Raw genomic sequence first — 24117 nt, 5'->3', positions numbered from 1 at the left:
TCTCTCGTCATTCACATCATCTTTTGATTTGTCTTCTGTTACTTTAGCTAATGAATCTACCTTGTCTGTTAGAGGGTGTTGAGAACCTGGATCCTCAACGCTACTCAATCCTCTGACTGTAATTCAGTATTCACGCAATAATGCTCAACTCCAAACAGCAATGAATATAATAAAAGATCAAAGAAGATTATACTGTATTGAAAGATTGAAATGGAAATTACAATATAAAAGGTGCAGAAAAAACCAGTGCAGTAAATAAAAGATATCTAGCTCTTCGAGGGGCTAGTTCCTCCCAATTCATACTCCAAGTTTTTATATATGCTTTTACAATTGAAATCCCACAATATATATTTCCCCAACGTCACACCCAAAGCATGCTTCTTGCCACGTGGATAACTAACTCCCCTTTTTGCGCATCAGCTGAATTGCCTTCACTCTCCTTTTGTACGTGTGAGAAACAGGGGTCGTATCAGAGGGTGTGGTACTTTTAATCCCACCAAATCTATATCTCTCTCCTCTGTTTTGTGTCTTCCTCAATTTCCTTATAATTTATTATTTGTTAGTCAAATCACAAATACATTCAACTGTGGTGTTTATCTTTTCCCTACCCATTGTGTCTTCAAGATCTTAGGACGAGGCAAATTATTGGTGGGGGTTGTGTCTCGAGTGGCCTGTACGTGCTTGATGACATTTCTATTCTGATGCCACAACCTGTTGCTTGTACTAGTGATTCATCCCTCTCCATCTTCCATGGTTGTTTCATTCTCCTCTCTTAATCTTGAAGAAATTGTGTCTTAGTTTTGAGTCAGTGTCACATTTTGAATGTGAATCATGTCAATTTGGGAAACACCATCGAGTGTTGTACAGTCCTAGAACAAATAAACGAGTTGTGACTCCGTTTGATATTATACATTTGGACATTTGGGATCCTTGTCTTGTTTTGTCTAAATTTGGGTATAGATACTTTTCTACTTTTGTCGATGATTTTTCATGTGTAGCTTGAGTATATTTTATGAAAAATCGTTCTAAGTTATTTTCCATTTTTTGTGCCTTTTATGTTGAGATACAAAATCAATTTGACTTTATTAAAATTTTACGAAATGATAATGCTAAAGAATATTTTTCTATATCTTTTTCCTCTTTTTTGCCCACTAGGGGTATTATTCATCAGTTATCTTGTGTGTATACACCTCAACAAAATGGGATTGTTAAAAGAAAAAATGGTCATTTGTTGGAGGTCGTTTGTACACTTCTTTTTCATACGAAAGTTTCCAAAGAATTCTGGGTGGATGCAATTTCTATTGCTTGTCATTTGATTAATTGAATGCCTTCCTCTGTTTTGGGTGGTCACATCCCTTATTCTATTCTTTTTCCTTCTTAGTCATTATGTTCTCTTCCTCCCAAAGTCTTTGGGTGTACTTGTTTTGTTCAGGATTTTCAACCTCTCCTTTCCAAATTAGATCCTAGGTCTCTTAAGTGTATATTCTTGGGTTATACTTGTTACCAAAAGGGTTATCGTTGCTTTTCTCCTACACTGGGTGAGTATGTTGCCTCAGCTGATGTTTCGTTTTTTGAAGACACTGCTTATGTCGACTCTTTAGTTTCATCAACCCAATTGTTCCCGATGATTTTCTTATTTATACCATTACTCAACATCATTCCCCACCTCCACCTCCTCTTCGTCCTCTTATTACTCAAGTTTACTCTCATCGGGATATTCAGCAACAACATGTGGCACTCGTATTGGCATCTGACTCATTGCCGTTATCGTTATCCTCGTTCCAGGATCTAGATCCTTCTGACTTTGATCTTCCCATTATTCTTCGTAAAGGTAAGTGTTCTTGTACTTATTATATTTCCTCTTTTGTTTCTTGTACCTCATTGTCTCCGTCCTCCAAATCTTTTGTTGCATCTTTAGATTCCATGTTTATTCCCAATTCTGTGTCTGAAGCGGTTACTTATGATGGGTGGTGAAGGGTTATGGAAGAAGAAATGTTGGCTCTTGAGCATAACAATACATGGGACCTAGTTAACTTACCAACTGAAAAAAAAAAAGTCATTGGGTGTAAGTGGGTGTTTGTAGTGAAGGTTAATCCGGATGGATTTGTGGCCTTGTTGAAAGCTCGGTTGGTTGCTAAGGGTTACGCTCAAACATATGGTATTGATTACTAGGAGACATTTTCTCCGGTTGCTAAAATGACCTCTGTCCGGTTATTTATTTCTCATGTAGCTTCCTATGGATGACCTGTTCAACTTGATTTTAAAAATGCGTTTCTGCATGGTGATCTTCTTGAGGAGGTTTACATGGAGCAACCTTCAAGGTTTGTTGCTCAGGGGGAGTCCAGAAAGGTATGTAAATTGAGAAAATCTTTATATGACTTGAAACAATCTCCATGTACCTGGTTTGGGAGGTTTAGTAATGTAGTGTTTGAGTTTGGTTTACATAGAAGCACTTATGATCATTTTGTCTTTTATAAGCAATCTAGTTCCAGCATTCTCCTTCTCGTTGTTTATGTTGATGATTGTGATCACAGGTAGTGATAGTGGTGGCATTCATAATTTGAAAGACTTTCTAGCTTCTAAATTTAACACGAAAGATTTGAGCTCAATAAGATACTTTCTAGGAGTAGGAGAGGAATTGTTTTGTCTCAACGCATGATGTGTTAGATTTGTTGACTGAAACAGACCTAATTGGAGCCAAACCTTGTGATACTCCTATGATTCCTAATGTGAAATTGAATGTTGAGGATGGAGAGTTGTTTGATGATCCAGAGTGATATAAACGAATAGTTTAGAAATTGAATTATCTTATAATAACCCGTCCAGATATTGCGTTCTTAGTAAGTGTAGTGTCAATTTATGTCATCTCCCATGACATCTCATTGGGATGCGGTTCTTCATATTTTGAAATATCTCAAGAGAGCTCCTGGATGTGGGATTCTTTACAATAATCATGGTCACAGTAAATACAAGGATTTTTAGATGCGGATTGGGTAGGATTATCTGTACACAGACGTTTTGTGACTGAATTTTGTGTCTTTGTTGGAAGAAACATTGTTTCTTGGAAAAGTAAGAAATAACTTCTTGTAGCTAGATCATGTGTAGAATCTGAGTATCGAGCTATGACACAGGTGACGTGTGAGTTTATTTAGATAAGACATCTTGGAGAAATTAGAATTGGTGATCTAGGGACTATGTACTTGTGGTGTGACAACCAAGCAGTCATACATATAGCAAATAATCCAATTTTTCATGAGCAAACAAAGCATATAAAGGTGGATTGTCATTTTGTGTGAGAAAAACTTGAACGAAATTTGATTACTACTAATTATGTTAGGACGAGAACAACTAGCTAATATCTTTACTAAGTCTCTAGTTGGTAAACGGGTAATTTACATTTGTAACAAGTTAGGCATGATAGATATATATGCTTCAGCTTGAGGGATAGTGATATAAATAGTGTAGATAAATTGACGGCATATATGTAATTGTGATAGAAGTAAATATATTAGGTTGTATATTACATTTTTTTATTATGAAATTAATAGTGTGAATATCAATTTTACGAACAACAACCTCTCTCTCTCTTTCTCTCTCTCTCTGTGGCTAATATTCATGGTTGAACATGAACATAGAAATACACCTCATGTATGCACAAATAAAATTTGTACTTACTACTTTTCTTGGATTTGTTATTTATCAAAGATTTGTCTTCATGTAAATCACCTATAAACTCACCATATGACAATTTTGTCCACTAATTTTTTTTTTTTTTTCGTTCTTTGGGAAAAAAATTCTTGTGGACTTATGTTGATGTTTCTTTTTTTCATATAGTATATCTTGAACATTGTTTCTTGATTGGTGTCTAGGTCATTTTCCCCTGCCTTGCTCACCTAGAGTCTGCCTTAGGTATGAATTTTTAATATATTTCTGATGTAGTTTGTGTAAATTGTCTAATTTCCATCTGAATTCAGAATTCTTCTTAAATTATTGTCCGTAGTTGTCTACTAAGTTTTTTTCACATTCAATTATATCCTAGTTTCCAGCATATATCACTATAAGGAATGATCACTTTTGCAAGCACTATTTTTGTACTGTCCAGCAACGAAGTAGTTGAGTCTTTCAGCTTAGTATTTTGCTTCTTTTCTGCGCTTGGGCAAAATCTACATTAGTTATTGCAAAAGAAGTTTTCCTTACTGTGTACTTTCTGCTTTTCAGGTTTCAAAGATGAGCTTGCCGGGGTTGCAAGTGGTGAATTTTCTCTAGAATTTGGGGTGGTGCAAGATGCTGACCGTCTTGATGCAATTGGTGCTATTGGTATTTTTTGGATTAAATAATTGTTTCAACTTGAAAACCACTGTTCTTGTTATGATTTGTCCCATAAAATTAATGGGGATGGCTGCTAGAAAAGATTAGTTTTTTTTTTTTTTAATTTGTATATGTATATATATATATATATATGGAAATTATTTGATGCCATGGGCCATTGATAGATATATGGACTCAAACTTCTATCTGCTTCACAGTTTCTTGAAATTCTGATATAATGCTTTTAACAAATATGGCTCTTTGGCCTCCAGAGGCCCAGGAGATTATTTCAAGTCAGGGGATGATGATATATGATAAATTCAAACTTCTGTGGACTACTAAGTTTTATGTTGGCTGACTAACAGAAATAAATTTCTGACATTATAATGTTAATATCATATTGACTATTTTGTCTCCGTAGTTGCAGTTGCATTTTTTTTTTTTTTTTTTAAACTTTGCTTGGAACTTATCACTCTTATTAAACTTATTGTGATCGTAATAGTTTATATTTGATTTAGTAAAAATTTACTTCAAACTGGTGTAGTGACAGGAATTGACTGACATTCACATGCAGATAAACTCTTTGTTGGCCTTCAATTTCAGGGATTGCTCGATGCTTTACTTTCGGTGGAAGTAGAAATACACTGCTTCACGATCCTGCCGTTCAGCCACGTTCAGATTTCTCTAAAGACCAGTACATGAAGAAAGAGGAGCAGACAACAGTGAACCATTTTCATGAGAAACTTCTCAAGCTAAAGGATTTAATGAAAACAAAGGTAAAAGCACTTAGTTGAATGTGTAAAATTATATAAGCCTGCTGTGCCTTTTTGTTACTTGTTTGCGCTGGTGCTTCTATTCTCCTACATATTTTGAATATATGCATTTACATAAATGACATCTTATGAGTATGTAGAACTTTTATAAGAGTAATACTACTTTGATAAACCCTTTTCACTAATTTTCATTTATAAACACGACTTGACAGCTTGCAATGGTTCTTGTCCACCCAACAATAGGTCCTATTTGATTAATTGCGATCTGTCACATTTTGTTTGTATTATAGAGTTATTGATAATGGTTTGTCAATCAATCTTTTTTGCTTTTACAATAATATGTCTGAGTTTTGATTTCAATACTAGGCCGGTCAGAGGAGGGCTGAGAAAAGGCACAAATTTATGGAGGAGTTCTTGAAGGAATTCTATGAAGAATGGGATGGGAGAGCTTAAATGCTGTAAGCCTTTCCATTTTTCCCATTTTCAAGCATTTCATGATGTAGCTTATTCTTAACCTTAAGACTTTAGGTGGAAAAAATGCAGGAAACTTCCTTGCCATTGCAGTAAATTCCATAGAAAAATGTTTGTCTTATAAGAAAGGTGGGTAATGAGAGCTAATTGAGGAAGGGAAGAAACTTTTATTGGACACAGTTGCAATTAAAGAAATATGAAAAAAAATACATTTTTAATTTTTATGCTTTGTTGGACGTTGTTGAGTATATATCAAATATCATTGAAACTTGAGAATATTTGCATAAATTAATTAATTTATTAAATACATGTATGAATGGTAAGCACATTTTAATTTAAGTTAAGTCTTAAACCAAATAATAGCATTCTTTTAATAAACCGATAAACTTAAACATATAGTCAATGCATATTAATTAATAAGGACGTCCATAAAGAATTTGTATGGCAAATTATATGTATTTTGAACTCATATTTAAATATTAACTAATTTATACAAAAACTAATCTTAACAATATAACAATTAAATGTTCATATTTAATGAATATCAGATATATTAAAAATAAACTATAATTAATTATAGATATAAATATTAAATTTATTTCTTTCCAATTCTAATTCTGTTTTAATTAAATTTGAGTTTTTATTACATATTAATCATGTTAAATTTAGTACTTTAGTTCAATGTTGTCTAGTCACTCTAATCTTAGCTCCTCCTAATGCATATTGCATAATATGAGGAAAATAAATTGTTTGGATTGTGTATTTTTGTTATGCTAAAAAGTAAAAGCAACTTTATTATCGCCACTCCATTTTCTATTTTCGAACTTGATATGCCGATGAGAAAATTAAGAGGACAAGCTTTCAAATCTGCTTGATTGAACTATATTTAGTACATAGGGGCGTTTAGATTATATAATGTTTTATTATAGGGGTATATTATATTAACAGAAGAAAGATCATCTTGAAGATTACATGTTCAGAAAATGTATTTGATTGGTTTGAATAAATTAGTGAATAATATGTTTGGTTGGAAGGATAAATTAGTGGGTATGTTACATAGATTACTAAATTGTCTTCCTTTTTAAATATTAATATAATAGTATTTTTTTTTTTTTAATTTTTTGAATCATTTCGTTTAATCCCCTACATTTGAAATTTTGCTAAAACACTCCAACATATAAAACTTTAATTTGTAGCAAAATCACCCTACCCACCCCAAGCCACTACCGGTCGCTAGCCACCTTCGGCCGTCAACCACCACTGTCGGTTGTCGCCGACAGTCAATGAAATGGCGCACGACTAGTCGTATATGGCCAATTGTGCGCCAGCAAAGTCGAAAATGTAATCCATGGCCAAAAAATGGCCAAATCTATGGCCATTTCATGGCCAAAGATGACGCCCACAGATCTAGCTGTGAAAAGGCCAGATATGTGGTTGTTTCATGGCCACATCTTTGGCCGTGAAACGACCATAGAAACATCAAATATGGTCGTTTCTAGTCAGATCCATGGCCGGAAAAGGCCTTATTAGCGCATGACCAGCTAAATCCAGACAGTCGTGCACTATTACGGCGACTGATGCTGTCACGGTCGACAGTGGTCTTGGGTGGCTGGAGGTATTTTGTAAACTTTTAAACCTTTTATGGCTGGAAATTTCTCAAATGTAGGGGGGCTGGGAATTTCTCAAATGTAAGGGGACTGAGCTAATTGTTATTCGATAAACATTTGAGGGTCATTGTGTTCGAAATAGTTTTTAATTAAGGGCAAAATGGGTAGAATAATCAAATTATCCCGGTAATGTTTTAATAACACCCTCTAACAAGGTAATAAGATTATCCCCCACATTACCAACAGTAAACATTATTTACAATAAAAGATTATCGTAATATTTTATTACTTGCAAACCAAACACAGAAATCTTGCAAAATAAACGAAGATTACTCCCGTTATCTTATATGCCATCGATCCAAACAGTCCCATAATGTGATTGAGAAAGCGTGAACAAATTATACCTTTTAGGGCATGTTTGGTTGGGGGTTATCCCCCATTACTAAGGTAATATTATCTTATATTTCTTACATTATTTTGTTTGGTTGTCAAGTAATATAAGATTCCGATAATCTTCTAAAATCAATAGTAATTACTGTTGGTTATATAGGTAGTAATCTGAATATCACCATTTTTTTAGGAATTTTAAGATTACTTGGTAATTTTAATTTTGTTATAACTTTACCTCTAACTACTAAAATTTTTGGATAATAATGCCTATATTTTGAAAGCAATTTACAAAAATGTTCATGGACTATTTTATCCTTATACACAACGCTTGAACTTAAAAATAATTACCCAAGACTAGGGGTCGGATTTGGCCACCACCGTTGGCCGCCGGAATGATGCACGGCCGGTCAGATTTGGCTAGTCGTGCATTAATCTGCCTAAAAATGGCTAGGTTCATAAAAGTGGTTGGAAACGGCCAAATTCATGGCCGTTAATGGCCATAGACATGACCATTAACAACCATAGATATGGCCAAAAAGGGTCATAATAGATGTAGTCCTTTTCGACCAAAATAGATCTGGTCGTTTTCGGCTAGATCTACGGCCATTTGGCCGAAAACAACTTAATCGACACACGGTTGGTCAAATCCAACCGATTGTGCACCGTTCTGGCCACGACCATCAATGGCTGGCGATGGTGGCTAACGACCGACAATGACTTGGGTGATAAGGTCTTTTTGTTAATTTTTAAACTTTTATTATGAGTGTGTTTTAGCTAAATTCTCAAATGTAAGGGGTTAAAATAATAATAAAAATAATATTATATTATATTAATATTAAAATAATAGGGTAATTTAGTAATCTATATAACATGTTTACCAATTTATTTTTCCCAACCAAACATATGAATATAATATATCCAACAATTTATTTCAACCTAACTAAACACATTTTCCTAAACATTCTTAGTAATCTTCAAGATAATCTATATTTCTATTAATATAACATTTTTCGCACCAAATGCACCATTATAATCACAACAAAATTACTCTTATTACATGTTAATGAGGATAATTTTATCTAATAAAAAAATTTTATGGATATATTTTTCACGATAAAAGAAAAACTTTAATGAATACATTTATTGGGTAGATAGGCCCACGATGATTTCCATGATTTTGGCAATTTTGCCGAACACTCCATCAGCTATGACCACCAATACTATCTATGAAGACTACTGGCCAATTTTTAAATTTTTCAATCTATTAAAAAATTTATATATAAAATGTAATCTTAACATATTCTTATGAAAACGCAACAAATTCATTAAGCCCCACATGTTTCAAGAATTGATGTGAGTACCCCCCAATTTAGAAAATGCGATCTCTATCCCATTAATAATTTTATTAAAGTTAATGGATAGACAAGCAAAGTTGATGTTTTCAATTTTAAGGGTACAAGAAACTTCCTCCCTTCTAACCACCGGTAGACGCCTCAAGGGGGTGCCTATGGTCATATCGTGTCTCTAACTGCTATGCTAATTTTCTAATACCTATTTTAATCAACACCACAAGAAAATTAACATGGAATGCGAGCTTATATCACAGTTCCTATCGGATGCGATCTGTCGAGATCGTTGCTATGATTTGTTGATACCTGTAGATTGTAGACAATTGGTGGAGATTCTAACCAACCAAAGACTAAAAGAATTATGTATATTTTTACATTATTTAATTCTTTTTTTTTTCCTTTAATTTCTTTTTTAATTTATAAAAAGAATCTAATTTAACTTAATGATTTACAAAATTAATGCTAATGCAACTATATATCCTAGACTCTCTCATAGTATTTTATATATTCGTCTTTTTTATTTTTGAAATTAATCATCAAACATCATATTATTGGAAGATAGAATTTAAAGTCTAATTATCCTCTCTAATCACAAAATTAGTGATCCCATACCTAAACAATTGTGATAACCAGAAGAGTAAACGACATGTTCCCACCCAAAGATTAGCAAAATTCCAAGTTCTCACCCCTGATTTCATTTATTCCAAATTTTCACCCTTAAATTAACAAAAAATTATTCACTCTAACATTTAAAGGGTAAAATGGTAATTTGAATTGCATTAAATCTTAAATAAAAATGAAAATTTCAACATAACCCTTTACATTTCAAATTTCTTTTACAAGCACCCCTCATCACTCCCCTTCCTCACAATAGTCGCAAAAAAATAGATCTAGTCGGATTCCGTCGTCGTTGGACATCACGCCACCACCACCAGCTTCAACCACTCATCCCTGACAAAATCAATCCATCCCCAACCTCGTCTGCCTCCATTTTGGTCAGATCTGAGCATTTTCTCTATGATTTTCCCCTTGCTTGCAGCTGCCGAAAAAATCCAGATCTAGTTGAATTTGGGTGTCATTTGACATCATCACCACCACCGCTAGTTCCCCTACTCATCCGTTAACAAAACCCATCCACCCCCCAGCCTCGTTCGCCTCCATTTTGGTCGGATTTGAGCCTTTTAACCGCGATTTTCCCATCCTTTGAAACTACTGAAAAATCCAGATCTAGCTAGATTCTAGCGTCGTTTGACATCACCACCACCACTACTAGTTTCCCCCACTCATCCTTGACAAAACTCATCCATTCCCCAACCTTTTAACCGCAATTTTCCCCTCCTTCGCAGTTGCCAAAAAACCCAAATCTAGCTAGATTCCTGCACTGTTTGACATCCCGCCACCACCACTAGCTTCCCTCACTCATCTTTGAAAAAACCTATCCATCTCCCAACCTCATCCGCCTCCATTTTGGTCGGATCTGAGCCTTTTATCCGTGATTTTTTCCTCCCTCGCAGCTACCGAAAAAATCCAGATCTAGCCAGATTCCCACACCATTTGACATCACTGCCACCGCCACTACTTCCGCCACTCATCCCTGAGAAAACCCATCTATCTCCTAGCCTCGTCCATCTCCATTTTGGTCAGATCTAAGCCTTTTCTCCCTATTTTCCCTTCCCTTACGGCTGTCGGAAAATCCAAATCCATTTGGGGTTAAAAAGTAATTTACAAACTTATTTGTAAGGGTAGTTTGGTAATAACACTCTCCATATTGCGTTAGAATCTAAAAATCATTCACAGTGTTAATTTAAGGGTGGAAATATGGGATAAATGAAACCAGGGGTGGGAACTTGGATTTTTGCTAATCTTTAGGTGGGAACTTGTCGTTTAGGCCCACGATAAGATCCACGTCACATGCCAGTGCAATGTGCTAACCTAATCCCTCACGGGTTAGACCATTCAAATTGGGCCTCATCGTTAGCCTACTTGGGCCTAGGCCTATATTATCAATTAAGGGTCAAGTGTTCTATTCAAACCCTAAAGACATCTACTTCCTATTTCACCATTATCCTAATTCTCCCAAGAGATTTCACCATTATCCTAATTCTCCCAAGAGATTTATCTATATCCTAATTCATTTAAGATCCCAAATTTTATATGAATTAGGACTCTTACTATTCCAAAGGCAAGTAAATCAAAGACTAGCCTATTTACTAAACTTCTACCATTATGAACTCAGACTAGGATTTGAAGATCTTATCACTACTATACAAACATAGGCCTACCCTCTCATAAAAGGGGGGAGGATCAAATATCACAACCATCTACTAGCTCCTAAGTTCTTGCACCTAGAACTTTACACCTTCACTGTAGTTTTAGTTTTCGACTAAACTTTCGGTAACCTCTCTTTCCCTTACCCTTACTAAATAGCCTTTTTCAGCCTTGTTGACTTGAGTATCAAAGTGCCTACGGCAAACACTACCCCGATGTTTCCCATAAGCTTCACGCTTGTTTTTTTTTTTTTTTGTGTGCAGGTTTAGCGGATTGTTAGTGGCCCCAAACTCATAGGATTTGTCCTCTCCGTAACCATAGATTTTTACTTTCTACAGTTTGACACCCATTATGGGGCCTCTAACAAACACTTCGAAGGGCACTACATCACTCATTCAAACACTCACATCCGACTCATCTCCTAGCAGGTAATGAGTCATTCGTTTCACAACTACATTTGAATCAATCTACTCTCTAAGCTAAGTACCTCTTAACTTAGAGAGTGGGGGACATGGCCTAACTCAGCATCATTCGGCCTCATGGTTCCACTCAGCCTCATTCGGTCTTGAGCTTCACTTGGTCTAATGGCTTCACCTGACCTTATTTGGCCTCATGGTTTCACTCGGTCTTATTTGTTCTCATGGTTTCGCTCGGCCTTATTCTGCCTTTAACTTCACTCGGCCTCATGGTTCCACTCAGCCTTATTCGATTTTGAGCTTCACTCTTCCTCATGGTTTCAATCAACCTCATTCGGTTACATGGTTCCACTCAGCCTCATTTTGTCTTGAGCTTCACTCGACCTCATGGTTTCAATCAACCTCATTCGGTTACATGGTTCCACTCAGCCTCATTCAGTCTTGAGCTTTACTTAGCCTCATGGTTTCAATCGGCCTCATTTGGCCTTAAGATTCACCCGGCCTATAGTATTCTCACTCGGCCTGAAACACCTTCACTCGGCTTGAAACACCTTCACTCGGCCTGAAACACCTTCACTCGGCCTAGGACACCTTCACTCGACCAAAAGTATTCTCACTCGACCTTAAACACCTTCACTTGGCCTAGAGCATTCTCACTCGGCTTGGGTTACCTTCTCTCGGCCTAAAGTATTCTTACTCGACCTTAAACACCTTCACTCGGCCTAAAGCTTTCTCACTTGGCCTAAGACACCTTCACTCGGCCTAAAGTATTCTCACTCGGCCATAGACACCTTCACTCAGCCTTAGACACACCTTCACTCAGCCTAGAACACCTTCACTCGACCTAGAGCATTCTTACTCGGCCTATAACACTTTCACTCAGCCTAAATCATCCTTATTTGGCCTTGAACACCTTTACTAGGTCTAGAGCATTCTCATTCAACCTGGAACACCTCCACTCGACCTAGAGCATTCTCACTCAGCTTGGAACACCTTCACTCTGCCTAAAGCATTCTCACTCAGCCTTAGACACCTTCACTTGGCGTAGAACACCTTCACTCGTCTTAAAACACTTTCACTCGGCCTAAAGTATCCTCCCTCGGCTTGGAAACACCTTCACTCAACCTAGGGCATTCTCACTCGGCATGGAACACCTTCACATGGTCTAAAGCATCCCCACTTGACTCTTCACTCCACTCTTCCCGCTCGACTTAGCTCAGCTCATCCCAAGGCTTCCACTTGTCTTCAAAAGTCATTAACTCTTCCCCACAGCTCCTCTTCGCTCCATTCTTCCCATTTGGCTCGGCTAATCCCCAAGGCTTCCACTTGTCTTCAAAAAGAGTCATTCAACTCTTCCCCACTTAGCTCCACTCTTTTTACTTGGCTCGGCTCATCCCCAAGGATTCTACTCTTCAAAAGAGACTTTTCCCCACTTGACTCCTCTTCGCTCCACTCTTCCCACTCGGCTCGGCTCGGCTCGGCTCATCCCCAAGGATTCCACTCATCTTCACAAAGAGTAATGCGACTCTCCCCCACCCAACTCTTCTTCGCTCCATTCTTCTCAACTCGACTCGGCTCACCCTCAGGAGTCGAGTGGACTCCCTAACACCTATTAGACACCACTCACTTCCACTCATCCCCATGGGCCGATTAGCCTCCAAAGCACCCTACTCACCATCCATGCCGACCAAAGCACCCAAACTGTCACACTCAAGTTGACTCATCCTAAAGGGATGAATGAAGACCAAAACCCCTCACTCACCATCCATGCCGACCAAAGCTCTTGAACTGTCACACTCAAGTTGACTCATATTGAAGGGATGAATGGAGACCAAGACACCCCACTCACCATCCATGCCAGTCGAAGCACTCAAATTGTCACACTCGGGTTGACTTATCTTAAAGGGATGAATGGAGACTATAGCACCCAAACTATCACACTCGGATTGACTCATCCTAAAGGGATGAATGAAGACCAAAACACCCAAACTGTCACTTTCAGGCTAACTTATCCTGAAGGGATGAATAGATATCAAAACACCTGAACTGCCATTCTCGGGCTGACTCATCCTAAAAGGATGAATGGAGACTCTAACCCCCAAGTAGCCCTCCATACCACACCGACCGACTTGACTCATCCTGAAGAGATGAATCGAGAACAAAACACCTGAACTGTCACTCTCGGGCTAACTCATCCTGAAGAGATGAATGGATACCAAAACAACCAAATTGTCACTCTCGAGCTGATTCATCTTGAAGGGATAAATTGAGACTCTAACCCCCAAGTAACCCTTCATATTACAATGAACGACTTGACTCATCTTAAAGTGATGAATGGAGACCAAAACACCAGAATCGTCACTCTCGAGCTGACTCATCCTGAAATAATGAATGGAGACCAAAACACTTGAACTGTCACTCTCGAACTAACTCATCCTCAATGGATGAATGGAAACTCTAACCCCAAGTAACCCTCCATACTACAACGTCTGACTCGACTCATCTTGGCATGATGAGTGGCCTATAAAACCCTCATCCTACCATTAATGCAGACCTACTGTCAACCGCCATACCCCTTGAGCAAGTATTGGCTAAGAAGTTGGCCGATGTGGAGGCTATGTTGAGGCGTATTGCCGAAGTACCAACCCCGGCCAAGAAAAACCTACCCTACAGTTACGTCGACTCACCCTTTGTAGATGTCATAGCCTTAACTGAAATGCCACACAACTTCACCTTTCCATGTATGAAGCCTTATGATGTTATGATCGACCCGGAGGATAAAACTCATGAACATTCCCACTCGATGCACAATCCACTTGGCATAATAAGCCGAGCCGAATGGGCCTTGAGCCATCTTGTTAACACACATGACAACCTTGCAATCACATTCATACTTCATCAATCTCAGTCGACTAGGCTCAGCGTCACTCGGCCATATTAAAGAAGTGCATTTAAGGAAAATGTCTCCAAAACTTGACACTATATTCAATTGAGAATTCCTTTCCAATAGGAAGACTTGAGCCAAGTAAGCTTCATCCCCACTAAGTTTTGCATATCGAGTCAAGGCCTACCACCTCAAATGACCTGATGAACTTGTAACATAACAGTTCAAACAACAGTCCATCCGACCTGACAAGTTGCTAGCATTAACCTGCTTAATCTGCACTCAATCGACTAAGTCTACTCTCTAGGCTAAATACCCTTTAACTTAGAAAGTGGAGGGCTAACTGTATGGGTAAAAAATCGTCTTGGGCCTTATTAGGCCCAAGCACGTAACATCCACAACATGGCTCAAACGATGGCCCAATCCTGGTTAGGCCCATGATAAGATCTATGTCACATGCTAGCCCAATGCGCTAACCTAATCCTTCATGGGTTGGACCATTCAAATCGGGCCTCCTCGTTAACCCATTTAGGCCCAAGCCCATTAGCCCATAGTATCTATTAAGGGTCCAATGTTTTATTCAAACCCTAAAGACATCTACTTCATATTTCACCATTATCCTAATTCTCCCAAGAGATCCATCTATATCAAAATTCATCTAAGATCCTAAATCTTATATGATTAGGACTCTTACTATTCAAAACGCAAGTAAATCAAAGACTTTCATATTCACTAAACTTCTACCATTATGGACTCAAAGTTCTACTAGGACTCAAAGATCCTATAACTATTATATAAATAGAGGCATGCCCTCTCATAAAAGGTGAGAGGATCGAATATCACTAACATCTACTAGCTCCCAAGCTCTTGCACCTAAGAACTTTACACATTCGTTGTCGTTCTAGTTTCCGACTAAACTTCCGATAACCTCTCTTTCCCTTACCCTCACTAAATAGCCTCTTCCAACCTTACTGACTTGAGTGTAAGAGTGCCTACAACAAACACTATCCCGATGTTTCTCGTAAGCTTAACGCTTGTTTCTTTGTGTGTGCAGATCTAACAGATTGTCAGTGACCTCAACCTCACAGGATCCGTCCTCTCCGTAACCATAGATTTTACCGTCTACAGTAACATTATTAATTAATTATATTTTGCAAGTATTTGTACATTACTACAAAGTTCCACGTATACACACACACACACACACACACATGTGTGTGCGTGTGCGTGTGTGCGTGTGCGTATATATATTATTGTCATATATGGTATTAGAGCCAAGTGTCATTAGAAGTGAGGAATTAGGAATCAAAATCTTCACAAATTAACTGACATTACCGTAGTTATTATAGCAAACACTATTCAAAATTATTGTTCACCGCCACTGTTCGCATACTGTAGCAGATTTCTATTTATTATTGTTCATCTGTAGCACTTCTCATTTCTTAGTTAAATTAAGGATTAGATAAATCTAGAAGGTTTTAATCTAGAAAAACTCTAGAATTGATTCTACGTTGAACTTGGTCAGCCTGGAGGGTGTGCTTGGTTAGCATATAACCGTTGGTCAGCCGTGTTAGGAAGTCCCAGAGGTGGTCCTATATCTTGGTGGTCCCGTAATCTAGGAGAAAAACTGGAACTTTTAGGTTAGAATTATTTTAGAGATGTCTAATTTCTAGAGATTAGGAAGTAGTAGTAAGAGAGATGATAGTAATAGCAGTAACCCTATTAGAATTAATAATCAATAACAAAACACAAACAATAATCAATAATTAATGAAATCTTTTAACACACAAGAAATCAATATGGCAAAAATTGATGAACACTTACATAACTGGAACATATCACTAGTTAGAAAAGACACAATATATCAAATAAGTAGTTTTGAATTTATGTTAGATTACTATATTAAAACAATAGAAGACAAAATAATGATAACCGAGAAAAAGGTTGAAGAAATTCAACTTTTTTCTGAAGAAGCAATACATAAACACAGACAAAACAATTATAAATTTTTACACATAGGATTAGTTCAAGTAGCAGTAAAACCATTATTTAGATTAGGACAAAACATTCCAATATTAGTAATGTTAAGAGATGCAAGAAATTTAAACTTCAATAACTCTTTATTAGCAGTATTAAATTCTAATTTAGAAAGTGGTCTAGTATATTTCGATTGTTATCCAAACTTTACAGTAGGATTATATGATCCAACAATAATGTATGCATTAACTATTAACTTAAAAGCTTCTAATCTTACTTATCAAGATAAAGACCAACCAGTAGCATTAATATATATGATTTATTACAAAGTTATGAATACCACAATAAGTCCAAGAGCTATTAGGATGTCCCCACCAAGACACACCATTATTTTGGAAGCTGATAAAACAAAACATAAAACTTTTACACCAAAAAGATTAGCTTGGGATGAAATTATTAAACAAACAGATTGGAAATTAGAAAAATTATGCCCTCCAAAACCTTTACATGATCAAAATGAATTTGAAATACAACAAATAATACAAAAACTAGATGGTACAGTAAGATTAAGATTAAAATTTAGAGAAATTTCCTTAGAACAAAATCAACCCATAATTACTAATAAAAATCATCACAACCTTAGGATTGAAGAAATTACTACACCTAGGCCCTCATCAGGAAGTTCAACAAGTAAATTAGTAGGTGTAAATTACTCCCCTCTTATACCAAATCCTGCATATGAAAACACATCAACTCCACCTAGTTCACCAACACAATCAGAAGTATTAGGAAATTATAGTCAAATTAACACAATAACTAAATCCTTTGAAATTAACAAAGAATTATTAAAACAAGAATTCCTACAAAACTATAATAAAGAAAAAAGACAAATTTTCTTTAAATTATTTAAACCAGATGAACAAAATACTCTTAGATCTGAATGGTATAATACACAATATATATATATAATAATATATATATATCTATATATAGATATATATTTCTTTAATTGGCTAGAAAATAAAAAATATTATCAAAATTTAAGTGAAAAGAAAACTATTTTTTGTAACAACTAATACAACAAAAAATTCGCAAACATCAACAAATAAAACTATTACATCTGTACATCCACCTTTAGAAGAAATTAAAATAGAACATCAACAAGCAGAAATAATAGCATCACCCTTTAAAAAAATTAATAAAATAGATGATGATAAAAAACAACTAACTTTACGAGACATTAAAAATATTCAACATCAAAATAATTACTCTAATCAAATTCTCCATACTATTAGTCAATAAATTAATAGAATAGAAGATAATACTACACATATAATCACAAATTTTTCAAAAAACCTTGGGAAGGAGATAGTAGCAATAGGAAATTCAACATCTAATTCAACACATTTTTATTCACAAAAATATGTTAAACATTTTTTGAACCCTTTGATATACCAAAAAAAGAAATTGTTAAATTTAATAATTACAATACTATTTTAGAAACTATTAGCAAAAAACTTAATGAATTATCACCCTCCAAATTAAACATTAATGTCCTTTCAAAATCAACCTAATAAAAGAACAAAATTATAGGAAAAGAAAATGTTCTTATTACAATTATAAAGGCAAAGAATAAAATGTTGGAAATGCAAACAAGAAGGACACAATGCTCTCATGTGTCCAACTAAAAGACAAAAACAACAATCATTAAACCTTATTCAAAATAATTCTGAAAAAGAATAAAGTAATTCATCCGTAGATATAGAAAACTCTCTAGATATTAAGAGAAAATCTCTGCAAAACCCTAATAGTAGTGACTCATGTAAGTCTTGCTACTGTGCAATGAAATCAATAAATATGATATCAACCTCTAGACCTAAGTCAATAAATGCATGTTATCACTAAATTAAAAGAATTTTTATTAGATATTATTGATAAAATTTAAGATGAAGATATTAAGAAAGAATATTTATTAAAACTTAAAGAATTAATTTTATTTGAAGAAAAACACAAAGATGTAGATTCTTATAATTTAAAAGATATATTAAAAAGATTTGAAAAATCCACACAAGTTACTCTAAGTGACTTACAAGAAGAAATTAATATTCTGAAAATCAAGTCAAAGAATTACAAAAAGATAATTTTGAAATTAAGACAGATTTATTATGCTTAAAAACCTTTGAAAAGACTATAGGACAACCATCAACCTCAAAATCAGAATGAAAAATTATTGAAGAAACTGAAGAATCATTTATTAATGAAATCTCTAGAATTCAATTTCAAAAATGGCATATTTATATTAGGATTAATATTAATCATGAATTAGATATTATTACACAAGCCTTAGCAGAAGCAAATTAAAATTATATGAGAGAAGGATTAATTCTAACCGAATATTATGAAAAAATAAAAGAAAGATTACATGGAGCTAATGGTCAACAATTAAACATTAATTATAAATTATCTAATGCTCGTGTATGTATACAAAATTTTTGTATTAAAAATACTTTTATTCTAGCAAAAGATTTAGATCAAGATATTATATTAGGTATCCCCTTTTATTACTCAAATTTACCCTTTTACAGTTAATAATAAAGGAATTACAACAAATATTTTAGGACGAGATGTAACATTTGAATTTGTTAATCCTCCATTAGTAAAGGATATTAGTAATTTAAAAAATATTTCAATATCTAGGATAAATTCTATTACTATAGAGATCTAGAAATTGTTTCTATAAGAGAATGGCTCGATACTAGAAAAATTTGGAATGCTTGCATTACAAAAACGTGTTTTAAGCTTTTTGAATTAAAATTTAAAAATTTTCAAAATCATGTTTTCAATAAAATACAAGAGTCAAATTATTTTTACTCTAATAGTAAATAATAGCAACACCCTTTAAAAAAATTAATAAAATAGATGATGATAAAAAACAACCAACTTTAAGAGACATTAAAAATATTCAACATCAAAATAATTACTCTAATCAAATTCTTCATACTAATAGTCAACAAATGAATAGGATAGAAGATAATACTAGACACATAATCACAAAATTTTCAAAAGACCCCGAGAAGGAGATAGTAGAAGCAGATAATTCAACACCTATATATATATATGTTTTCATGATTTTGTAGCACCACTTTATTTGTGAAGTGGGTGGATACCAGATATCGTACTAACTACATTTGCTACTCTATGTGATTGAGTTGCAAAAATTAATGCTAATACAACCATCCTACACCCTCACATACTATTATTATATCCGTCAGTTTTATTTTGAATTCATCCAACATCATACTATTTGAGGAGAGAATTAAATGTTTAGCTATCCTCTCTAACCACATAATTTGTGCTCCCATACCTAAAACATAGCAGTAGCCAAAATGGTAGTTCAAAATTCAAAAATTGTACTTGTGATGTGGGTGGATACCAGATATCATACTAACTACATTTGCTACTTTGTGTGATTGAGTTGTATTAGAGTCATGAAAGTGACTCTATTTTGATGATAAAAATACCTCATGTGTGATTAAATTGAAGTATATTGAGACAATTAAAGAATTTATGAATTTATTCACGAAAATCGCTTCCTAATATTTTTCTTATGAATTTAACTTGTTTGGAATAATTTTGGAAAGGATATGAGTTGATATTAGGTTGTGGTTTATGGATTAGGAGTGATTTTGTCTCATTTATGTTGTTTAGGGGGTAAACTGTCATATATATAAGGGTTGATTTTGTCATTTTTTAATATGTAGGGACCAAATTGATATTTGTTGCAAAGTGTATAAAATTCCAGGTGAAGTTCGTGAAAAGGGGAGACACGCCAGAAAACCCAAAAAAACCCTAGCCTCTCACCAGAGTTTGGTCGCCGACTGGTGACGTTTCAACTTCCAGGCCGGCGACCCTTCACCTTCCACCGGCGAACCTCCACCCGCCACCGTGAGACGCGATTTGCTGCCACAATGCTTCACATTCTGCCGCCACGACGTTTCGCATTCCAACTGAGATTTCACTGGTTTTCGACGACGTTTGGGCTCCTTGGCGGTCGATCTATCTTCCCCATAGTCGGATCTATCTTCCCCACGGCCAGATCTAACCATTCCAAGCTTCAGTCGCCGCAAAAACCGCCGGAATCCGCCAAACCGCTGCCACGCTTCTTCATCTTCCAGCCAAGATCGTGCTCATTTCCAGCGACCTTTCACCTCCCTAAGACCTGATCTGAACTCCCCATCACCAGAGCTTTCCATCGGTACCTTTGGATCTCATTGTTGCCACCATTTTCCGGAAGACCCGCTAAAAAATTAACTTTTTCCAGCGAGTGCGACTGTTTGTATTCTGAGCTGTCCGTTGGTTGTTTTCGCCCCTTCTTCACATCATATCACTGTCGGTTACCTCCTCTCCGCCATGATCAGCTCTGTTTCCACCGTTTCAGCCTCCGTCATCACCACCATGAGCAGTTGAGTTCCCAATTGTCTGTTATGGTGTAGGCGAGATCAAGATTGACTCCATTGATCTCCTCATTAGCTCTCGACTAGTTGGATGAGCCCGAATGTTGGACATTTGGTTAAGTTTCTTGTATTCATATTATATTTGTTTTCATTTCAGTTTGTTTGTGATGTTTTAATATTATTCTGATGCTCGACGTGTTGAATTGATAATGTCCATTGAGAACATTTAATGATATATATCTTTTCGCATAATTGAATGTTGGTTTGAGATTATTGAATGTTGATTATGACTTTAAATTGCTTCGGTACTGATTGCAATCAATTTGTAGTAGCGTTTAATATCATTTCTACTAGGAATGCATTTGCTGTGTAATTAGTTGATTGGATGATACAGGTTGATAGGTTGTACTTGTTAACGTTGTACCAACTAGTGGTGTTTAAGGGTTTAGCGTTTTTCGGTTAGTCGATGATAGTCTTTAACCAATCGATCTGTAACTAAGACAACGGGGAGACATGATAGGTTATACCTAGATTGCCGAAAGCCATTTTATTGATTTGCCTAGCCTTCTAGGTTTAGGAAATTGAAGAGCGAGGATAGGAATTGTGAGAGTTGGTCTTGAGTCAAACCGAACCCGTAGCGACAACGCTTTTAATATTGTGTTTTAGTTAGCAATTTATTTGATGTTTTTAATTTCTTGCAATTAATTAGTTTCCTTAATTTTAATCAATCATTTTGCCAATTTCTCTTTCGTTAACTCAAATATACATTAGGTCGTTAGTCTTGCTTTCTGTGAATTCGACTCTGCTTATCGCTAACTATAGTATTTAGGTTTAATTGTGTGACCGTGACGACCGGTTCGACAAGTTGTAAAAAATAAGGCTAACACAACTATCTTACACCTTGAAATACTATTATTATATTCGTCAGTTTTATTTTGAATTCATCCAGGGAATTAAATGTGTAGCTATCCTCTCTAACCACATAATTTGTGATTCAATACCTAAAACATAGTAGTAGCCATCATGGTCGTTCAAAATTCAAAACTTGTACTTGTGATGTGGGTGGATACCAGATATCACGCTAATTACATTTGTAGCTTCATGTGATTTGAGTTGCAAAAATTAATTCTAATACAACTATCCTACACCCTCACATACTATTATTATATCCGTCAATTTTATTCTGAATTCATCCAATAGCATACTATTTGAGGAGAGAATTGAATTTCTAGCTATCTTCTCTAACCACATATTTTGTGATCCCATACCTAAAACATATTAGTAGCCAAAATGGTAGTTTGAAATTCAAAACGTGTACTTGTGATGTGGGTGGATACCAAATATCTCACTATCGACGTTCGCTACTCCATGTCATTGAGTTGCAAAAATTAATGTAAATGCAACTATCCTACACCCTCACATACTATTATTATATCCGTCAATTTTATTCTGAATTCATCCAATATCATAATATTTGAGGAGAGAATTACATGTCTAGCTATCCTCTCTAACCACATAATTTGTGATTGTAACGCCCCACTTGAGGTACGTAGTTATTGTTCCTTCGTTTGCTCTTATTTGAGAGGGTGTCGTGGTAATATTGTTTGTTTGACATTAGTATAAGTGTTGTGGTGAATAATTGCCTTGAAATTGGTTAAAAATAGAAGAAGTGTAGTGTGCCAAGCTTCGCCGGGGCGAAGAAGAATCTTCGCCGCGGCGAAGAGGTGTTGAAACCACGGGGAACTTTCTGGACAGTTTCGCCGCGGCGACAGAAGTTTCCTCGCCGCGGCGATAGTCTGACCAAAATGTTTACTAAGTTTTAGATATTCTCTTCACTAAGGGCAATTTGACCATTCTACCCCTAATTAGCAGGAAAAGTGGGGAGTAAATTGTAAGGAAATTCCAAGGAGAATATGTTAGTATGGGGGTGTGTTAGTAAGGAATCAAAGGATATGGATGGAATTTCCATAAAAGAGCAAGGGCAAAATGGGAAGAATGAGTATTAAGAGATATTAAAAAGGGTTTAGCCTTTGAATGTTCTTCATTTCCCAGTTCCACCGCCTCCTTCATTCTTCTAAACTCTCTCAAATTTCCTTCAATCTTTCAAGGATTTCCAAGAGCCTTTTTGAGAAACTTTTAGTAGGGTTTTAACCTAAAGCTTCCTAAGGTAAGGATTTGTGCTTTAGATGAGAGTTTTCTTATGTTTTGATTAGAATCTCATGTTGTGATTGTTGGTTAAGTTGTAGAGGAAAAGCAAGCTTCCAAAGGAAAGGAGAAGTGTTAAAGAAGCTAATTTCTCATAAGGTAAGTAAACTCAACCTAAGTTGAGATTTAAGAACTCTTTTGAGTAGATTGATATACATATGTGTTTTCTTTTAATTGTTGAATGAGATTAGTAATTATGTTTGAGTTATGAGTTATGAGAAGTGTGGTATTTGCTTGATGTTGGGTTGAGTTTGATTGGAGTTGGAGGAGGTTTTGAGCAAGATTATGGAAGTGTTTCTCTTTTGATAGGGAATTTAGGGTTTATGAGGGAGTTTTCTCCCATTTGATTGATTAAAGAAAACAGAAAAGTTAGAGTTAGAGTAGAGTTATTTATGCACATGAGTTGTATGATGAAATGCTCAAGAGAACCATAAGTAAGGGTAGAAAGCCTTAATTGTTGCTACATGTCATAGTTACTTTTCATAAATGCATTAATGAGTATGAGTCATTGATGTGTATTAATTATGCTTTACTTATGCATTAGAAAAGAGAGTAGAGAAAGAGTAGAGACTTTTGAGTTTAGACTACTCTAAGAGTAGAAAGAAAAAGAGAATGAGCACTATAGAGTAAAGCTAGAGTAGTGCTTAATAAGAGAATAGAGTAGGTTGTGCGATGGGGAACCTGTGAGTACGGGTAGAGTATTCCCGCATGTACGCCGCATCAATAAAGCGGCCAGAGTATCAGAAAGAGAAGTGGTGTAGCCCGTAGTGTACATGCGGATGAGGGCTATACCCGAGTTTACCCGAGAGATTCTATGCACTCACATGGCCAAAGGTTCCGAATCCATGCATAACCAAGTCCGATCGGCTAGAATGAGTAGAAGTCACAGGGAGTGGGAGCAAGGCCCAGCCGTGCCTCCGGTCAGATGGGGCCGTGACTTACTAGAAAGAAAGTTAGTATAGAGGAGTTATGAGAAAGAGTTACGGAGATATTTGAGTTCAGGGGTTTACTTACT

General features: G+C 35.7%; 1 protein-coding gene across 3 annotated transcripts in view; it reads left to right on the top strand.

Moving 5' to 3' along the window:
* Positions 1–20263, top strand: part of LOC116146836 (uncharacterized protein YpgQ-like) — a 33657-nt gene extending 13394 nt beyond the window's left edge. Inside the window, exons 5-8 of one of the 3 annotated variants that reach the window (XM_031432292.1) lie at positions 4219–4317; positions 4912–5084; positions 5448–5539; positions 20246–20263. In XM_031432292.1, the coding sequence (XP_031288152.1) occupies positions 4219–4317; positions 4912–5084; positions 5448–5534 (359 nt within the window). In that variant the 3' untranslated portion in view covers positions 5535–5539; positions 20246–20263. Of the gene's footprint in view, positions 1–4218; positions 4318–4911; positions 5085–5447; positions 5542–5609; positions 5815–20245 lie in introns of those variants that run through there. The other 2 variants (XM_031432291.1, XM_031432290.1) reach the window with 2 other exon arrangements.
* The last annotated feature ends 3854 nt before the right edge of the window (positions 20264–24117 follow it).

The sequence above is a fragment of the Pistacia vera genome, unplaced genomic scaffold (genome assembly GCF_008641045.1).
Source record: "Pistacia vera cultivar Batoury unplaced genomic scaffold, PisVer_v2 Contig483, whole genome shotgun sequence".
Classification (NCBI taxonomy): Eukaryota; Viridiplantae; Streptophyta; class Magnoliopsida; order Sapindales; family Anacardiaceae; genus Pistacia; species Pistacia vera.
Note: the sequence above shows the minus strand (reverse complement) of the source record. Positions and strands in the feature narration are given on the sequence as shown.